Source organism: Ipomoea nil, unplaced genomic scaffold (assembly GCF_001879475.1).
Source record: "Ipomoea nil cultivar Tokyo-kokei standard unplaced genomic scaffold, Asagao_1.1 scaffold2975, whole genome shotgun sequence".
NCBI classification, from domain to species: Eukaryota; Viridiplantae; Streptophyta; class Magnoliopsida; order Solanales; family Convolvulaceae; genus Ipomoea; species Ipomoea nil.
This window is the reverse complement of record NW_017619403.1, coordinates 2,348,871-2,369,326: the sequence shown is the minus strand read 5'-3', so window position 1 is coordinate 2,369,326 and position 20,456 is coordinate 2,348,871. Positions and strand designations below refer to the sequence as shown.

Here is a 20,456-nt window from a genome sequence, read left to right as displayed (position 1 = left end):
TATTCCATCAATACAGACTTTATATAGGCATAGTGGTAAAGTGCAGACTAACCCTAAATAATAATGTCTAGTCCAACCAAACTAGGGTTAGTCCACTTGCACCACATAACTAAATCCCATAATATATAATATATATTATATGAGAAAAACTTATAACCTCAACCAAGTTTATAGACAATTAACTTGCTATCACAAAATTTCAAATTTGATTCTCTATTTACCGGACCTCAACATCACCACACACGTAGTGTCCTACTATTTATTTCAAAAGTAAGAATCAAAATATACAAATGAATTTTTATGTAAGTTCATTTATAGTAATTTTTTAATTTTTATATTAATAAATTTATTACAATTTGTTTTATGGAAATAGATAATGAAAAATAAAAAAATTATTATAATATTATATTATATTATATTTGTAAATATATTAATTATTTTTAGTTTGAATTTGGAAATAGAGATTTGAATTGATTAAATGATGTATAAATTTATATTTATTAGAATAAGTCTAATAGATTATTAAAATTGAAAATTTATAATGTTAAGTTTAAAATATAAAATTTTTTAATTGAGTTCCTTCAATAAGCTTGACAACTGAAGACTCAGAGTTAGGACAAAAAAATGTAATCCAATAGAAGAATACTTATGTGATACTTTAAAATTGATAAGTTGGATAGCACAATAAGACTCAGCTATTAATATTCACAATTATTACGGAGTATATGATTTTAATTTTTCTCCTCTTCAAGTAGATGTGACTTTCCATAAAACCAAAACCAAAACCATGGAATTCCCAAAAAAGGGCAAGACCCAGATGACAGTTAAGAATTGTGCAGGAAAGGACAGTAGTGGAAAACAAATAGGAAAAAAAAGTACAAAAAACATTGAATATAGATACATCTGATTCAAAAATGAGTAGTACAAACAGTGTTGCTTGCTGCTAATACTGCACCTCCATGACTTTCAATCAAAAAAATCTTGATAGCTACTACAGTAACCCTCATCCACACAACAAAATTAAATAATAATAATAATAATAATAATAATAATAATAATAATAATAATAATTACCCAAAATTTCTTACCATTACAACATTCAAATAATTGTGATTGTAGTCCGTATGGGCAGTTCAATTCGTCACAGCGGTGAAGTTCGAAAACAGTGATTCACTGCTGAAATTATGGAATTTTCGATCACCTGAAAGTGATCTTAAATCAAGTTGAAAGTCTTGTTCCGACACTTTTGGTATCCAGAAAAACCTTTGTTGCTATTTCCAACCACTTTTTACTTTCGACTTGATTTAAGATCACTTTCAGGTGGTCAAAAATTCTATAATTTTCAGCAGTGATCTGGGAGTCGGTCTCAGTCTCTGCAATAAGCAAATGTGTAATCTCTGTATTCAGCTAAGACTTTTTATTTTAAAATGGTAGCAGTGATGCTATCAGATCAGGAAATACCAAAGTGTGATATAACACTATCCCTACATAGCATCATACCATTCATTCCACTAATTAATTAATAAACATTTCAAGAATTCTTTTGTCTTTCTATTAAACCCAAAACTTTCATCATCTATTCATCTTTCATAAATACTTCAAAGTCATCATCTTTCAAGAATTCTACCCTCGTCGGTGAAAATTAAAAATCTTGTGTGTTTTTCCATGGAGATCCGGCAGGAGGAGCGGGAGCAAGATCAAGAGGCGGCGGGGGAGGAGCGGCGGGGTGGAGTTTTGCTGGATCTAAGCCTCAGTCGCCGGGAGGGTTCGGACAAGACGCCGCCGCCGCCGGCGGCGGCGGCGGCGGAGGAGGAGTTTCGTGGTCCGAAAGGGAGCAGTGAAACGACGGAGCCGAGGGTTTTCTCGTGCAACTATTGCCGGAGAAAGTTCTACAGTTCCCAGGCGTTGGGCGGCCACCAGAATGCGCACAAGCGGGAGCGGACCATGGCGAAGCGGGGACAGAAAATGTTGGCGGCGGCGGCGGCGTTTGGGTACGACGCGCCGATGCATAGATACCCCAGCATGGCTTCTCTCCCGTTGCATGGCTCGTATAACCGCTCTCTTGGCATTCAAGCTCACTCCATGATCCACAAGCCCGGCGGCGGCTATTTTGGTGCCCCGGCCACCGGCGCTGGGCCCTACGGCTACAGTGGGTGGCCCAGAAGGCCGCTTGATCAACAGCCGGCCGTCGGACGCCTGCCCCCCACGGAGTGTTTAGGGTCGTCGTCGAACAGCGGCGCCGCTAGATTTGATAGTGAGCCGAAGTTCCCTCCGCTAGTTGACGGCGGAATCCGATGGGATAGCGTCGGCAGAGGTGGCGGTGCTTCTCATATCAAGATTAACAATCAAGATGAGTTGAATAAGTTAGACTTATCCCTTAAACTGTAGTTCTAGTCTCTTTTTTTTTTTTTTTTTTTTTTTTTTTTTTTTTTAACGATAGTAGTAGGGTAGTAATTTTTTTTTTTCCTTTCAAAAAAAAAAAAAGTAGTAGTAATTTTTCCTTTTTTTTTTTTCCGGAAAATTTTAAAATTTGTTAATTTACTCGACAATTTCCTTCTCTTCTCTTCTGATTTTTTTTTTTTTTTTTTGGGGGTTAAAATTTAACTTAAATTTTCTTTTGTTTTAATTTTTTTTGAAAACTCTTTTGTTTTAATTAGTTAAAAAGCTATTGTAAACTGTTTTTTCATTTTTAAAAATTTATTTATAATATAAGGATTAAATCTAATCAAAGTAGATTCAATAGAAATCGAGGAAGACATCTCATCTATGATCTATTCATACTACACTCAATATTTTTGTTTGTTTTGTTTCACAGAGTGTTTGGTTGGAATGAAGAAATTATGAGATAAATGAATTGTAATTCAGTGAAAAAGAATAAAGGTAGGAATAAAGTAAGAATTCAAATTATGTTATTTGGTAGGGAGAGGAATATAATTATTGGGGATGTGAATGGAAGAAGTGATATAAAGACTAAAATGTTAAGCTGCGCTAAATTCTAAATTCTAAGGGGATATATGAATTGCAATTCTACAAATGGAGATAATTACAATTCTCTTCAACCAAACAATGTAGTTGCTAGCTAGTTTCTAAATCACATTGTACGGAGTAATTAAATTGAAATTCATGTCAACCAAACACACCGTTAAATCTGTACATGAAATTCTCCGAAACTTGATCACTCAAATTAACTTTTACACGGAAACAATATTTAGAATCACTACATTTAAGTATTTATTTTTTACCAAGACCATGTGGTCTTCTCGGGTTTGACTTTCATTTGGAAGGTTGTGAGTTCGAGCCTTAGTGGAGGCGTTATTGGTTCTTTGTGTTTCAGTAGGTTGAGAAAGTATATGAACAGATACTACATTGTAATTGAGCCAGTAATATTTATTTTCTTTTTAAATAATATAAAATTCCAGCTACTTTTCAACTTTTAATTACCTTTTCAGGTTTATCAAACACATAACCATTATAGAAACTCAATTTAAACAAATACTTTAAAAAAATATTCAAGTTTATAGTATAATTATAAAAAATATTAAATATTAACGAATTTTGATTTGTCTTAGAAGATACTAATGCAATATTGAATATATATTGTGCTTATTTCTTTATATTTGTGTAGTATTGAACACCACATTTTAATTTAATAATTAGTATCAAAGTATGTCACAACGTGGTGCTAACTGGTACATTCGATCAACCGTTTACTCAACCTAGTTTAACATATTTCGGGTTTCCAAGATTATTCAATATATTGTGGTGAACTTAGCTAAAAACATTACTAAAAATGTGTATTTTCAACTTTGGTTAGCAATATACATGTAGGACGACGTAGAAACTTAGCAATGGCAAATGGCATATCCTTAAATTGGAATAAAATTTCTGACATCCTTAAATATATGTTGGAAAATATGTCGGAAAAGTGATTTGCGACAAAATTATCCAATTTTCATAGTACTCATGTACACTAGAAAAATGCATATTTATGATAATATTGGTCTCCCCGTTCAATTTTAAAAGTAGCAAACTTTAATATACCACAATAAATTAAATGCCCCAAATTAAAATAAAATTTGATTTTTTTAAAAAAATTTATTAAGAGCAATGAATTATACCAACAACACCTTATTTAAAATATTTCACAAGCTGATAAAAAGGTGCACTTAAGTTAATAGGGCTTTTGAAAATTAGGATCGAGATTGATTACCAATTTCAATGATTTAGATTTTTAATTCATAAGCAAATAATAATTATATATTTTTTTTTTTGAAAATTTTCTGCGGTGCTTCATTAGAAAAATGCTGAAATAATGTCTGGTGGGTGAGTATCCCAGTACATAGTATCAGGTTGCTGATAAGCCGTAGTGGCTAAAGCATGAGCTAAATAATTGTCCGATCTAGAAATATAATTAAAAGAACATGAGTGAAAATAAACGGCAATTTGCCTGCAGCTATCAATGGCATAGCCAACGTAAGAGCGAAACGCGGTGGTTGATGATGTAAGGTAGCGTTGTAGTGTCAAACAATCCGTGTAGATCTCAATATTCTGTTCACCTCGATCCTTTAGCCATGATAAAACTTCCTTACACGCCAAAGCCTCAGCCATAAGTGGTGACGTACAGGCCGGTAGCGGCGCGGTTAGTGCCGAGATATAGGCTCCATCTCCATCTAATAAAACGGCCCCTACAGTTGCATTCCCTGTCTCGTGTAGATATCCCGCATCGACCCTGCATCTTCTCACTGGCGGCACAGAGGATCTGGCGGCGTCGGCAGCACCGCGGCCGGCGGTGGGACTCGCCTGGGTAGCGTGGCGGTTTTCTGTCGGCAGTGTAGCAGTGGCAGTGGCAGCCACGGCTGGGCGGAACTGAGTCCATGCGGTCTTAGCTGCCGCTGCGGCTCTGAGTAGGGACCCCGGGCGTGGTAAAAATGCCTCCCAAACTGCACCATTTCGAGCTTTCCAAATATTGTATAGAATTGATGCTGCATATAACATTCCATCAGAATCTAAAATATTTAGAAGTTCCCCAAACCAAACATGAAAAATATCCGTGACAATATTGGGGATTGTAAGGTTGGATTGATCCCAAATGTTTCTTGCAAAATCACACAAGACTAATGCATGCATTGTATTCTCATGTGATATCCCACACATAGCACAATATGGGTTCACCTCCACCCTCTTTAAAAGCAAGTTCGTAGTTGTAGGCAAAATATCACAAATAGCTCTCCAGAGGAACATTTTCCACTTTGGTGGAATTTTTAGTCTCCATAAAGCTAACCAATTAGTAAAGGGGTCTTGATTATTCTCATAATCTCCCACCAATCGTCTGTACCCGCTTTTCACAGAATATAATCCTCTCGGGTCCCCGTACCAATACCATGCATCATTATAATCCCGGGATACAGGTACTCTCATAATTCTCTCGACATCCGTAGGTTGAAATAAATCTGATAAAATTTCATTATCCCATGTACCAGTTTGTTGATCTATTAGCCCCACTACTCTGGCCTCTCGTAACTGTATAGGCATCTCTGTTTGTATCATAGGGTCCTGGTCATCCAGTAACCATGGATGGGTCCATATAGATGTAGTTTCCCCATTCCCAATTCTTCGTCTGACCCCACTACAAATTATGCTCTTTGATGCCATTATACTTCGCCAACAAAAACTGGGATTATTTGCTACCTGCGCATCAAAGAAAGTATCCCTGGGAAAATATCGGCTTTTGTAAACACGAGCTACTAAGGAATCAGGCTTAGTGAGCATTCGCCATGCCTGTTTCCCCAACATAGCTAGATTAAATGCACGTAGGTCCTTAAAACCCAATCCACCATACTTCTTAGGAACACATAGCTTGTCCCAAGCCTTCCAGTGAACTCGGTTGTCCGTCCCAGAACCCCACCAATATCTATTCATCGTTCTTTCTATAGCCGTGCATACTGATATAGGTAGCAAAAAAACACTCATTGAGAAGGTAGGCATAGATTGTGCCACACTTTTCAACAGTATTTCTTTCCCTGCCTGAGACAATAGCCTTTTATTCCACGACCCAATTCTTTGGCGTATTTTATCCTCAATATATGCAAAAGCTGCCTTTTTATTCCTACTCACAAACGAAGGTAGACCCAAATACTTGCCAAAGTTTGGTGCCTGCTCCACCCCCAAAACTTGGGCCACACTTTCCCTATCCACATTACTCGTATTCCTGCTATAACAAATACTCGACTTGTGGTAGTTAACCACCTGTCCCGATAGATCCTCATATACAGTCAGGCATTTCTTTATCTCATTAGCCTCTTCCACATTAGCCTTAAAGAATAAAAGGCTATCGTCCGCAAAAAACAAATGAGAAATCTGAGGGGCACCTCTTGCTACCCTACATCCATGAATTAATCCCGCTCTGTTAGCCTGTTGTAGTAACAACGAGAGTCCCTCTGCACAGATAATAAACAAATATGGGGATAGCGGGTCTCCCTGTCTCAAACCACGCGTGGGTATTATTGGGTCACTCCTTGAGCCATTTATCAGAATACTATAGGAGACTGTGGTCACACATTTCATAATCAAATCAACCCATCTATCATGGAAACCCAATGCCATCATCATATTACGGAGAAAAGGCCACTCCATTCGATCATACGCCTTAGCCATATCCAGCTTAAGTGCACCCCAGCCCCTCAATCCACACTGTTTTCGATTCAGAAAGTGCCCCACTTCTGCAGCTAATAGAATATTATCTGTTATCAATCTATCTGGGATAAAAGCACTCTGTGTCTCAGATATTATTCCTTCCATCAAAGGCTTCATTCTATTAGCCATCATTTTAGCTATTATTCTGTAAATGACATTGCTAAGTGCTATAGGGCGCAAATCAGTTACTAACTCTGGATTACTCTTTTTAGGGATCAACACAATATCTGTCTCATTCAAGCCAGACGGGAGGTCACCTGATTCAAGACAGTTTAGCACAAAACTCGCAACATCCCCTCCTACCACATCCCAGAAATGCTGATAAAAACCCGGATTCATTCCATCCGGTCCTGGTGCTTTATCCGGATACATTGCAAACAATGCATCCTTTACTTCCTCCAGATTAAATGGCCGTAATAGTGAGTCATTCTGCGCCTGTGATACCCTGGGTTCTATCCCCCCCAAAAAATCATCTCCAGTTCCCGGACCCCCAGAGCTGAAAATATTCTTAAAATAGTCCAGAATGATATCTCTCATGGGATCCCCCTCCAACCAATCCCCATTGTCATTCATTAATCTAAGTAAAGTATTCTTTTTCTTTCGGTGAGAGGCATACCTGTGAAAGAATTTGGTATTGGCGTCAGCTTCCTTGAGCCAGTGCTGCTTGGCCCTCTGCCTCCAGTATGCATCCTCCTGGGCCTCAGTGCGACTCAGAAGTTGCTCTATTCGCTGAAACTCGACAAGAGAGGCCGAGTCAGTGCATCCTCTCAAACGTTGTTGATCCCGTTTCAGCTGCACAATCTGTTTCCCATACTTATGGAACCGATCCCCACCCCATCGTGTTAACCGGTTTCCACAGTATTGAACACAACCCTGTAAACCCTGCCCTCTCCCTTCCTGCCACGCCTGCTCCACCACACCCCTACATCCCTCATCATATAACCATGCCATCTCAAACCTAAAACCCCTTCTTCTAACCCCATCCCTCCCTACCTCCTCCTGAACTGTGAAAAAAAATGGCTGAATGATCTGACTTCCTGGTTCTCAAATTCATAACCTTTACATGGGGAATTATATTGCGCCACTCGTTCGTTACTAGGACCTTATCAAGTCTCTCCTCAATCCAGTTTGCAGTCCCTTTCCCCTTCTCCTAGGTATATGGGTATCCAATCATTGGCAACTGGGCCAATCCACAATCCTCAATCGTCTCCCCAAAACCTCGAAGAAGGCTATTCGGATGTGGATTTCCCCCTCTCTTCTCATACTGGTATAGCAAATCATTAAAATCCCCCACCACCACCCACGGGAGATTCGATTTTGCCGCCAACATTCTCAACAAATCCCATGATTCAGCACGCCTATTACGGTCCGAATAACCATAGTAACACGTCATTCTCCAGGCCGGATGACCTGTCATAGTTACCTCAATATCAACGTAGTTTCTTGAGTAACTAAGGAGTCTCGCCGTATTATTCTTCTTCCACAATAACGCTAATCCACCACTCAAACCATCATTGTCAACATAAAATAAGCCTTCGAAACCAATCGTAACACGAAGACGCTCAGCATGATCTCGCGCTACCTTAGTTTCTATTAGAAATACAAAGTCGGGTTGCTTTTTGGACACCATGTCCACCACCTCTCGAACTGTCCGTGGATTACCCAAGCCACGGCAGTTCCAACTCAGCGTACTCATTGGGTTGGGCGGGTCTGTGATCCAGAACCCGCCGTAAACAAGTTTTTTGAGCCATCCACCATCGCTGCCATACGCACTTGCCTGCTGCGACTAGCGTCGCCAAACAGTGATGATCACCGGAAAAAACGTAGGAAACCGTCGGAAACCTAGCAAACCCTAGGGGAGGAGAAAACTCTAGCAAACCCTAGAGAGAAAAATTCTTATTCGATCTGCATATTGGCTTATACTTGATTATGTAATCATTCACAATTGTTTATACTTTATAGAGACTATACATTTATTAATGGGGTAGCCCCTATCTATTAGCCTTATTCTTGGTTGCTATCATTTGTTTACACCTCTTAAATAATAATTATATAATCGGGTTTATATTTTCAAGTATTTTGTTCGGGTATAGGTCTAAATTTAATTTTAAATACAAAGTATAATATGCAATATATTATCAAGCATGAGTACAAAGAGATTAATAGGTACGCGTGATGAGACCTTTGTTATTATAAAGTTGAAAAAAATTGACATAGTATAAAATAGATATTACATTGTAAAAAATACTTTAAAAAATAGAAATTCTTTACTTAATTAACAAGTATGTCTATTGATTAAAAAGATAATTTAAAATGATATTTAATTTATCAAACATCGTCCAAATTGACATTTTGACCAACTAAGCTGTTAAAAATGTTTAAATTTTTTTTAACACTGTTAAATTTTGTTCAAAAAAATCATAAACTTATAATTAAAGATTGTATAATTAATATAATAATGGGGAGTAACTATTAGAACACATGTTTCAAACAAAGAAATATTTATTAGAAAACATGAGAATTGACAATATGAATGGGGACAAGAAACCGTACCGGTTGATGGGAATAGTTAATTGATCATCACATCACAGTTTTCTTTATAATATATAGTATATCGTATGTTGAAGTTGAAAAAAAAAAACAAAATAAATAAGATTTTTGGATGGTTGAGATTTATTTATGGAAATGGGGATGTTTAATTTCTTGGCCCCACCCTGCAGCTTGATGAAATAGACAATCTATTAAAGTGGTCTTCATGCATAGGTAGGTAGAGAATAAGAGATGAAAGAAGTAAACTTTGTAATATATGCAATATAATATCAATATTAAAAATTATGGAATTTCCGACCACCTGAAAGTGATCTTAAATCAAGTCGAAAGCCTTGTTTCGACCACTTTTGGTATCCAAAAAAACCTTTGTTGCTATTTTTGACCACTTTTTACTTTTAACTTGATTTAAGATCACTCTCAGGTGGTTGAAAATTTCATAATTTCCAGCCGTGTATATATATAGTAATATTCACCTTAAGCTATATAGTATATATTTGCTATATATCATGCCAATATTTTTATCTTTTTATATATAAGATGTACATGTTTCATCTCCGATCTTCTCAAATAATGTATCAAAAAAAAAGAAGATAAAGTGCATGTTTTTATCTCGTTAAAAAGTCAATATTAAAGAGTAATTATACTGTTATTCTGATACCTATAATGTTTAATGTTCAATTTCACATCAGGTCTATTAGTCTTTTTAAGTTTGAATCGGCCAGTTATAGATAACTTATGTATTAGATTATATTTATACTTTTTTTTATTTATTTAATAAACTCCATAAGTTGTAAAACCTGTACCTTTTTAATTTTAAAAATATAATATTTTTATGTACGGTATTGTAACTTTTTTATTTGTACATAATGGCTAGCTCTATCAATATGAAAATCAAATAAAATAATGCTTATTTAGATTTTAACTCAAAAATAGTATTTATGTGAAATAATATAATGGGGGACAAGAGTACGTATGAAAATATATATATGGGACAAACAATAAGATTTAGATATTATTTTGTATAATATTAAATTGTTGTAAAATCTTGATGCAATCGATTTCTTACCTATGAAATCTTTTCCACAGTAACAAAAACATCTTCGGTGGGACCATTGATTAATTACAATTTTTAACTTAATCTTGTCATTATCCAAAAATAATACCACATTGCTTCCATTCCGGGGGAATAGTTTCATTTAATTATTATTCAATAACCCAACAATAATATATATAGGACAAAAACACACTTTGAGATTTTGCAATTTTGCATTTGGAAGTTCTATTATACAATGCCATGCTTGAAGTTACATATTCCAAGATTACAAATTCATTGTTAATGTTACTCAATCGTGTGATCGAATTAACATTCAAATCTTTTGTTACAGTAAAAAGATTTTGAAGTTAGATTGATAATATAATTACAAGTAAGAGTTTCAACTTTTGTAGCGGTGCGCGAGGTTAAAGAATTCTGTGTCAAACTTTCGATCAACTAAGAGTCAAACCCTGTTGGTGCAACTCAAGCCATTAATTATTTGATGTCATACGAAAAAAAGAAGAAGAAGAAGATAAGAAGTTTTAAGTAAAATTAAATTTCATACACTATGTGAGGAGTTTATTTCACTGTTTTTCGAGTGATAAGGAAAACTCGACAATCAATATCCAAAAGAATGTACTGGGTAAATCTCGCATTGTGTCCCTAGCCGATATTATTCCATTTTTTACCATTGGATTAGATGTTATATTCTCACATTTGGTTTTCAACTTTGATATGTTTTACTACTTTTAGTTATTTTTAAAAACTATATCTCACTTTTATGTCTAAAATCTTCAATGTCAATACTAGCTTCTTGAAAATTTAATCAAAGATGGTTAAAGCATGATAACCCTAGCTATAGTCCCTCATTAGAACTTTGGAAGCAAATGACACCCCCCCCCCCCCTCCACACACACACCTAGAATTCATTATATATATTATTATTCCAAATTGGTTAGTGCATGGAAATATAATTACATGTCATTCTCCAAAGAGATTGAGAATCAAATCCATTATCACTACATCCTCATGAAGAGTGGAACACTAAGGTAGATCAAAACATCCTTAATTACATATATATGTATATATATAGTAATGTCCACACAATGTGTCTCATAAAAAGATCGGATCCGACCCTCATGTTGAGTTGGGTTGGTGGCTTTGATGCTGACCTTACTCCTATCATTTAAAGGACCCCAACAATGTGGTTTTTTGAGCTCTCATACCTCCAAATCTATCAACACATTTTGGATAATATCTTATAGTGTGTTCTCTTTTTCTTCACACCTACAACATATACAATTCATTCATATATATCGATGCATATTCAGTCAACCAAGCACATTGTGCTCAATTGACACTTTTGTAGCTCTCTTTGAAGGAATGTCATAGGATTGAACTCTGACGATGGTGATGTATTGATTCTTTATTAGGTTGAACAGATACTACATTGTAATAGAGCTTATAGTAGTAAAACAAAATATCAATGCAACCGTTGATTTAATTTTAACCACCATGTCTCCTAATAAGCGGTTAAAATTACCAATCACCGGTCAAAAAGTCTTTTAAATAAAAACTCTAACAATCGATCAAAATTTTTGACAACCATTAGGCCATTGACGTCAATCTAGTTGTCCAGATTTTTTTGACAACCTTTCTAGGTGATAGGGGCTCTCGGAGTGAAAGATTTCGTCTTTTGTGGATAAAATATTCTAAAAGTGATTTTAAAAAAAATGCATATATCAACAAACGTTCATTTTCTGACCACTTTAAGAAAATGAAGATTTTCTTGAAATGACTTCATTTATAAAAAATGAAGATTTTCTTGAAATGACTTCATTTATATGCTTAATACTCTCTTGGTGAGAAATTGAAATAACCTATCATCGTCTTCTTTTTCTTTTTTATTTTGGTACCATCAAAGTCTTTACCAAATCAATCAACAAGATAGGCCTTGGTTTGCATGTGGTACGTTACTTTCTTTAAACAATTAGAAGATAATTTCTTTGAAGTATAACTCTTTTTTTTTCTTTTTTTTTTTTTTTTTTTTTTTGGTTTTTTTGGTACGTTGAATTGATAGGTTATTCTCAATATTTTTTTGTTTACATTAAGTTTCAATTAATTGTGATTCGATCTATTAACCAATATCTTATCTAAACACGTTACTGTAGTAGTCTGCAGAACTTGTTAATTAAGAATAAGATAGAGTATAAAAATAAAAAATAAAATAAAAGAAGTGACACTAAAGATAAAAATTTCTTCAACCTTCTTCCGATTCTTTGTTTTGAGGTCATTTACTAACTCAATTTTTTATGAAGTATGGGCAAATTATAGGGTACGTGAATTATGTGCCAAATTAACAAAGGAAAACGAAGCATTATATTGAGAGAATAATATGAGAAAGAAGAGTGCAGAGTTTTATTATCTGAGGCCTGAGGGTACTACAGAGGAAGATTGGATATTTATACTGAATCAAATAATTTTTTTTAGACCCAGAAATATTCTGAGTAGGCCCTAACTATATATAGGAGACATATTTAAACTCGTACCATGTTCAGAGTAATCATCATTTATACCAAATTGGCCAATTAAGGATCAAAGTGTTGGTCATATTACTTTTTCCATACGGAACTGAAGCAAAATAATTGGAAAGCTAACAGTAAAATCTAGCAAGTCATGCTAATTAACTAATCATAAAGTGCTGACACCATGACTCATATTGTAAGATAGACTGTTGAGAACATATAGTAAGGTTTCAATGAGAACACTTGCTTAGGTGAGAACGTGAGAACAAATAATGTGCATCTATTTAATATTTTTTAATTGTCTAGATTAGATTAAGTGTGTGCGAACGCGAATTAAATGTGTGCAAACGCGAGACATTTAATTCGCGTTCGCACACACTTAATCTAATTTAGACTATTAAAAAATATTATATGGATGCACACGATTTGTTCTCACCTAAGCAAGTGTTCTCATACGATCCTATGTGTATATATATATGTGTATATATATATATATATATATATATATATATATATATATATATATACAAGATGCTATACGTACACATATATAGATATTCAAAATTATCTTCAAGGTTTAGTGCTATTCATAGAAAATTTTTATCAAAAGTATCAAACAATTAAAATGTTAAAGTATACAATTCTATTCATTTTTCTGCTCATTGTTTGGAAAATGAACCAAACACACAAAGATAGTTTTTCGTTGTGCAGCTAAACACCGGAAAGAGAAATATTTTCTGAAAATAACTTATTTTTCAAAAAATATTTTCAAAACGTCATTTTCTGAGTTTTCAAACGGACTCTTAAATTGCCACCGAACTACACTTTTTTTCTCTGTAATTCTTTCATTCCAACCAAACGTCTTGTAATACTGAGACTAAAATGAGTGAAGTTTAGTATGTAGTTTAGGTTAGACAAAATATAAAATAGTCATAGCGTGAAACCTTAACACTTAAACTGAGTTACACAGTTGTCTCACGTTGTTTTTGGAATAATATTATATACATGGGACAAATATGGATTCTAGTATTTTCATACTTCAACTAAAACAGAAATAATAATAATAATAATTTAATGGCAGTACCGTGTTTGGTCCTTTTCGTACCATTTAAGTATTTAACGTTTGTTTGCCTCGATCTATGATGAATCATTTGATAAGTAATATTATAAATATTTCCAATTTTTACTACCTAGTACCTACTTAAATGTTAGGCTCTATTTATTTATTTTTTTTTAAACAGGCTCTATTTATTTAAAAAGGTGAGTTACAATTTTTGCTTTTTTTTTTTTTTCCCAATAAAATCATGATATATGGTGAGAGTCTCGAGCAAGTATGGGATTTTAGCTTTGCTACACTAAACTTAATTGCTCACATTAGCTGATTTCTTTAGCGTTTGCAACTCAAGATCCGTAAGATGGTCGCGGAATAATTAGAATATTAAAATATTAATCTTGGATTCAAAATAAGGCATTCCACCTACCCAATGAAGAGTTGAGGCAAAAAGAACACATAGAACAAATCGTTAGAGGATGTTGCATCTAGCATAAGACTCAGTATTGATAACCAAGCAATATGTGCAAAAGGTGGTTGTCTCTGTTATAGAGCCTGTATAAATAGACAATGTGATCATATGATGTAATGAGCAAACATGCTCTCACTTATACTTGTTACAAAATATTATAAAGTGGACATTATTATTTATGAGCCACTATGAAGATGTATTTGTAACAGCTATCCTCATGCATGTATTTTTTTCTTCCAAAAGATTAAACCCCAACTCACTGTGCACAGACTCGATCCCTGATCATTCTTCCAAAGTTTCACCTTTATGACCAGTTGAGCTACCCATGCAAGTATGTATTTTATATATATGCTGAGTGCATAATAAGATGTGGTTCTTTCTGCTTTCTTCTTCCTATCTCTTATCTATTTTTCTTCATTGCCTTCTCCTTAATATATATTGTTAATTCAATCTTGCAACAAACCGGTTAGGAACTAACAGGCTAACGGACATCAAACTTTACAACAATACTTTTTAATTACACAATATACAAAATTTGCTCCGTGCAATTATATATATTTCATCAATCTTCATTCTCATTTCTTATACTCATCACTCATTAATTTCTTGGTGTTAATTTCAAGAGTTATTAATTCTATTTTGGGTCCTAGATTTATATGTGGCAATCCATTTTAGTGTTTTTTTTTTTTTTTTTTCAAAACATGCTTCTTTGGTCCTAGTATTATTGTGGCATGACCATTTTTTGTCCTTTATCAACAAAACAGTTTAAATACCGTTAAATACAAGAGCATTTCGGTATTCAATTATGAATTTTTTCAAAAAGATAAACATAAAATAATATAACGGGCCAGGTCAATGCACTTTGTATTAAAAAGATCGAAATGTCCTTGTATTAAAAAAGAACACATGAATCACTAGTTTTATTTTTTGAATTTAAAACAAAGTTCAATCTAAAATTTGAATCCAGTATTGGTGAGAGTCGTTCAAATGAATGATATACTATAAGATAAACCATTGCACATTATATTAATGTTGGGTGAAGAATTGGTAATAACAAACAAAAATCTTAATAAGTGCAAACTTGCTCCTATGGATATATCATAATCTTGTGTAAATATATTCATTTTCTAATATTCATTTTCTAATAAGAAAACGACCAAGCACCAGCTAGATCAACGAATGAGCTATGGTACCAGGATATTATTAATTTTTTTTAAAAAAAAAAAAAAAAAAAAACATAGGGAAACATGTTTATTAGTATTATTTTTTTTAGTACTATTGACTCTGTTAATTACAATGTAGTATGTGTCTATACATACTTTCTCAACCTATTAAAGCACAAAAAGTCAATGGCCCTACTGGAATTTTAACATGTGACCTCCCGTTTGGGAGAGTCACAATTATGTCGTTTGACCATACGGTCTTTGGTAGGAAACATGTTTATTTAGTTGTTGCTTTCATTAAATTGAGAACACAATACAAGAAGTTACATATATACCAACTCTCAACTGCCCAATTTAAGCCTTCATTAAATGCATCATATGTACATTATATTTCTCCTCTCATTCAAAGTATGTTGGACATGTTAACGAACACTTTCCCGAGTTGACAGTTTAGGACTTTGTTCATATGAGATTTGGTAAGAATTAATTAGTATGTACTAGGATAGAGTAATACTGTATAATATTAGGAGTGATGCTTTAGTTTTTCTTTAATGATATTTAGTGTATGTTTATTTAATTAGTGATGTTATAGTAGTTTTGACGAAAATAATTAAAACATGAATTGAAGTAGCTATTTCAAAGTGAATAACAATAACAGGATAATACTAAAGCGATGGGGTTTCGCCTTTTGCACTCAAAGACAAAGAAATGTCGGAGTATTGGTATTAAATGTTTAAGTATTTTAATGCCAAGTGTTTGTAACGAAGAGGACATGTTGACATCTAGATAATGCATAATGTACACATATATGACTATATGAGCGTCCCTAACAGCCTCCGGAAAGTGTCTAAGTTACTGGGATGCTCCACAAGTAAATTGGGCATCCCCAACTGCTACATTGACCTAGTATTCTCTTGGCATGGCCTCACAAGGCTTAGCTCGTTGATCGAGCTTACACTGGCCACAGTCAAGCCTACCTTGATCGAGTCACTTCAGGTCATTTGAGGCTTGCTCTTCTCAAAATTCTCTTTGGGCTTATCTTGTTAGGTCAAGCCTAATATCTCCATAAGTTTATAGTTAATTGTATAGAGGTTTGCAAGTATTAATTAGTGTGTATACATATATTAAATGATTAATTGTATAGTACTAGAACACTATATATATTACTATACTTATATATCAAGTAAAAAGAAGTACAACGAATGCTAAAAAGAATTTTAAATTGTCTCCAAGCTAAGTATCGTGTCTTATATGTACAAGTATTACATCTTCTCCATAATATATATATACTTCACAAATGAAGAGGTACAATGCATGTAGAATGTGAACACAAGACATGATACATGAAATTTTTTAAAATTCTAGTGTACAGTCTATTAGTGTCGTGTTTATATTTACAAAGTATTATATATACCTTTACCCCTATATCCTATAGCAAAATGAAATGTACTATGTGTAAGCACAATATATACACGATATTTGAAGGTGCCTTAGAAATTCATTGAATAGTGTAAAATACTTAAACTAAAATGGAGTCACTTTTGGTGGCTTTAATTTTGACCTATTATATTTTACTAAAAATGTTAAGCCATGAAATATTGATGTACTTAGTTTGTTGGGAAGACGTTAGTAATATAATAGTACCATAAATAAACACATTTGGTTTCATGAAAACGGTTATTTTCATATCTTTAGAATACCAATATTTACGTTGTTTAGTCTAATACTAGATACCGACTCTCTATATTAAATGCAGTGTTTCTTTTTTGTCTTTTCAATAAATCATTCCACAACTCTTCTTCTCCCAAAAGGTCGGATCCCTAACCCCGGCCCAGTAGAGCATTTGGAGATGTAAATCACGGTGACTTAATGGCTCAGTAGACAGGGTCAAATACCGGTGTACACAAGGAAATAAAGGATCTACCCACTTTGAGCATAATTGGCAATTTATATCGTCAACCAGGTCCAATACACATAATTTGACTTCATAATGTACACAATTCATATTTATAATGTACAGAATTTATGTTCATAATACACATACACATAAACACGATATAATGAACACACATAAACACTTAACATAATACACAGAATTCATATTCATTTTATCATGTTTATGTGTATGCGTATTATGAACATAAATTCTGTGCATTATGAAGTCAAATTATGTGTATGGGACCAGAGTCCACAACACATTGTGGACTCTGGTCCACGATATAACGCTCCGGCATAATTCCCATACTGCTGTTGCTGAGGTTCGAACCTTGATCTCTTGTCTCAAATACTGCCTACTAAATCAGTAAGCTAAATCCGTGCGGGCATACAACCACAACTCTAACTAAATTAGATTATCACTTTCATTTCTCGCATATAGTTATGTTTGGCAAACCTAACTGAAAGCTGAAAAACTATAAGATAAAAGCTGAAAACGAAAGAGCTGTTAACTAGCTGATTATGCTTAAAAGTGTTTACTAAAATTAACTTTTTGATAAAGACTAATAATGACATGTTCTTCTTTCAATAGCTCAAGACTCGAATTCATTAATTGGTTCATACATTTATTATCTTCCTAACCGTACGTTGGACACTTCACAATCAGCCATTTAGTCCTCACCAAGTGTAACATTTTGCATTGTGCTAAAAGCGACGAGTCAGCAACACCTATTGTAGAATTCGACAGTGGAGACTTAGGCTTTTAAGGCAATTTATATCATGCACTATGATCCACGTAACATTATGGATCCTGAATTGAAACAATGAAGTACATATTTCATACTCGTAAGATATAGAATTTCATAACACAAGACATAAAAAATCACAATACAACACATAGCATAGCATTATGGACCCAGTTGGATTGAAAAGACGAGGTGTAAAATTCATACTCGTAAAGTACAAAATTTCATAACACAAAACACAAGGCACATACGCATGTTATATATTTACTTATATTTCAAATCTATTTTAAGTACATAATTTGTGTTCATAAACACAGAATTTCATAACATAAGACACAAAAATTCATAACATAACACAATTATTAATTTGTTCCAGATATAGAATTCATACTCTTAAGGTACAGAATTTCATAACGCAATACATAAAAGTCACGACATAAAATACTTACACATAAACAAGGATTCATAATTCAGTGTGAACCCTGATCTATGGTATACGGATTGGGCTTTTAAGTTCCCTTCACAAAAGACTCCAAAATTTAGTAGAAAAGCTATTTGTGATACTCACATTGGCCATTAATCAATAGTTATGCTATGCAACCGAATGCACCATGCGCATGGTGCATACGATGCAAAACGACGTCGTTTTGACTAAAAATGCGCGTCTCACTTAAAAAAATAAATAAATTCAGGTTCGATTCTCGGCAATAGCATTATTGTGGATATATAGTTATGAATTTCTGGATATATAGTTATGAATTTATGGATATTTAGTTCATTCATTGTAGATATTTACTTCATTCATTCACTATGGATATATAGTTATGAATTTCTGGATATATAGTTATGAATTTATGGATATTTAGTTCATTCATTCTGGATATTTACAGGGCGTTTGGTTGGAAGGAAGGAATTAAGGGGGAAATGAATTGTAATTCGGTGGGAAAAGAATAAGGTGAGAATAAAGTAAGAATTACAATTACATTGTTTGGTAGGGAGGAATAATGAAAATGGGAGAAGTGATATAAAGACTAAAATATCCTTTGTGTAATAATTTTAATAATAACATTCAAGAACAAATATGTCTTTTCCTTCCCTTTCCCTTTGGATGAATTCATTGAATTGCAATTCATAGGGGGGACCTATGAATTGCAATTCAATGAATTGGGGGAATTGCAATTCCCTCCAACCAAACAATGTAGTTTATCATTTCATTGAATTGCAATTCAATTCCAACGCAATTCATGCCAACCAAACACTCCCTTAGTTCAATCATTGTGGATATTTAGTTCATTCATTGTGGATATTTAGTTCATTCATTCACTATGGATATATAGTTATGAATTTATGGATATATAATTATGAATTTATAGATATATAAAAATGCTATTGCCGGGAATCGAACCTGATTTTTTTTTTTTAAGTGGGACGTGCGTTTTTTAACCAAAACGACATCGTTTTGCATCGTATGCACCATGCGCATGGTGTATTCGGTTGCACAACATAATTTGCGGGCCATTAATCCCATGGGCCTATTTGCCTTCATTATCTATGAATTTCTCTATCAATCAACTCAATAATTAAATACTCTTTCCAGTCCATTTTGTTTGTCTGTTAATGAAGCTTGAAGTTATTTTTAATTTAATTTTTTATAATATTAAATTTAAGGATGGTCATGCTGATGATTACATATTACTATATTAGAGTCTGATTATTTGAATTTTGTTAATGCTTTCAGAACTGCAAGTCAGAATTTTTCTTATGTTGGTCTTGTAATTCAGCAATGTCGTGAAATTGCTATGGGCATTGGTAATGTTGTGGTTTGCCATGTCAATAGGTCAGCGAATCACGCCGCTCATGTTCTAGCACGGGCTGCTGGTTCTTCCTCTGTCCTTGGTTCTTGGAGTTCAACTCCGCCAGTTTGCATTACGAATCTAATATAAAGCTTGCATCGTTGGTTTTCAAAAAAAGTTTAATATTAGTATATAAAATTTATATATTTAGAAACTACATTAAAAGTACTATTAAACAAAAAAAAAAATTAAATTTAAAAATAATTAAAATTAAAATTACTAAAATAAACAATGAAGAAAGAGTTTGTTTGACCAATAAATAGCAAACATGACAGACAAAATGAGATTATGAGGGTAGTATGTTAATCTAGAATAATCGTAATATCAAATCATTTTCGATTTCTAAAGCTCTAACAGCACGTTTGGTTCACGAAATGAATTTTGAGGTAATAGGAATGCTATTCCATAAGGAATAGAATAGGCAAGGAATAGAAT

General features: G+C 33.8%; 1 protein-coding gene across 2 annotated transcripts; it reads left to right on the top strand.

The window, feature by feature from the left end:
* Positions 1 to 1,502: 1,502 nt before the first annotated feature.
* Positions 1,503 to 2,534, top strand: LOC109163072 (zinc finger protein 3-like). Of its 2 annotated transcripts, none has more exons than XM_019311792.1 (2): positions 1,503 to 2,394; positions 2,503 to 2,534. In XM_019311792.1, exon 1 carries the CDS (start codon positions 1,666 to 1,668, stop codon positions 2,386 to 2,388), a length of 723 nt encoding a protein of 240 aa, XP_019167337.1. In that variant the 5' UTR covers positions 1,503 to 1,665; the 3' UTR covers positions 2,389 to 2,394; positions 2,503 to 2,534. The 2 variants fall into 2 exon arrangements, with proteins under 2 accessions (XP_019167337.1, XP_019167338.1); XM_019311793.1 differs by having other exon boundaries at positions 1,503 to 2,397; positions 2,506 to 2,521.
* The last annotated feature ends 17,922 nt before the right edge of the window (positions 2,535 to 20,456 follow it).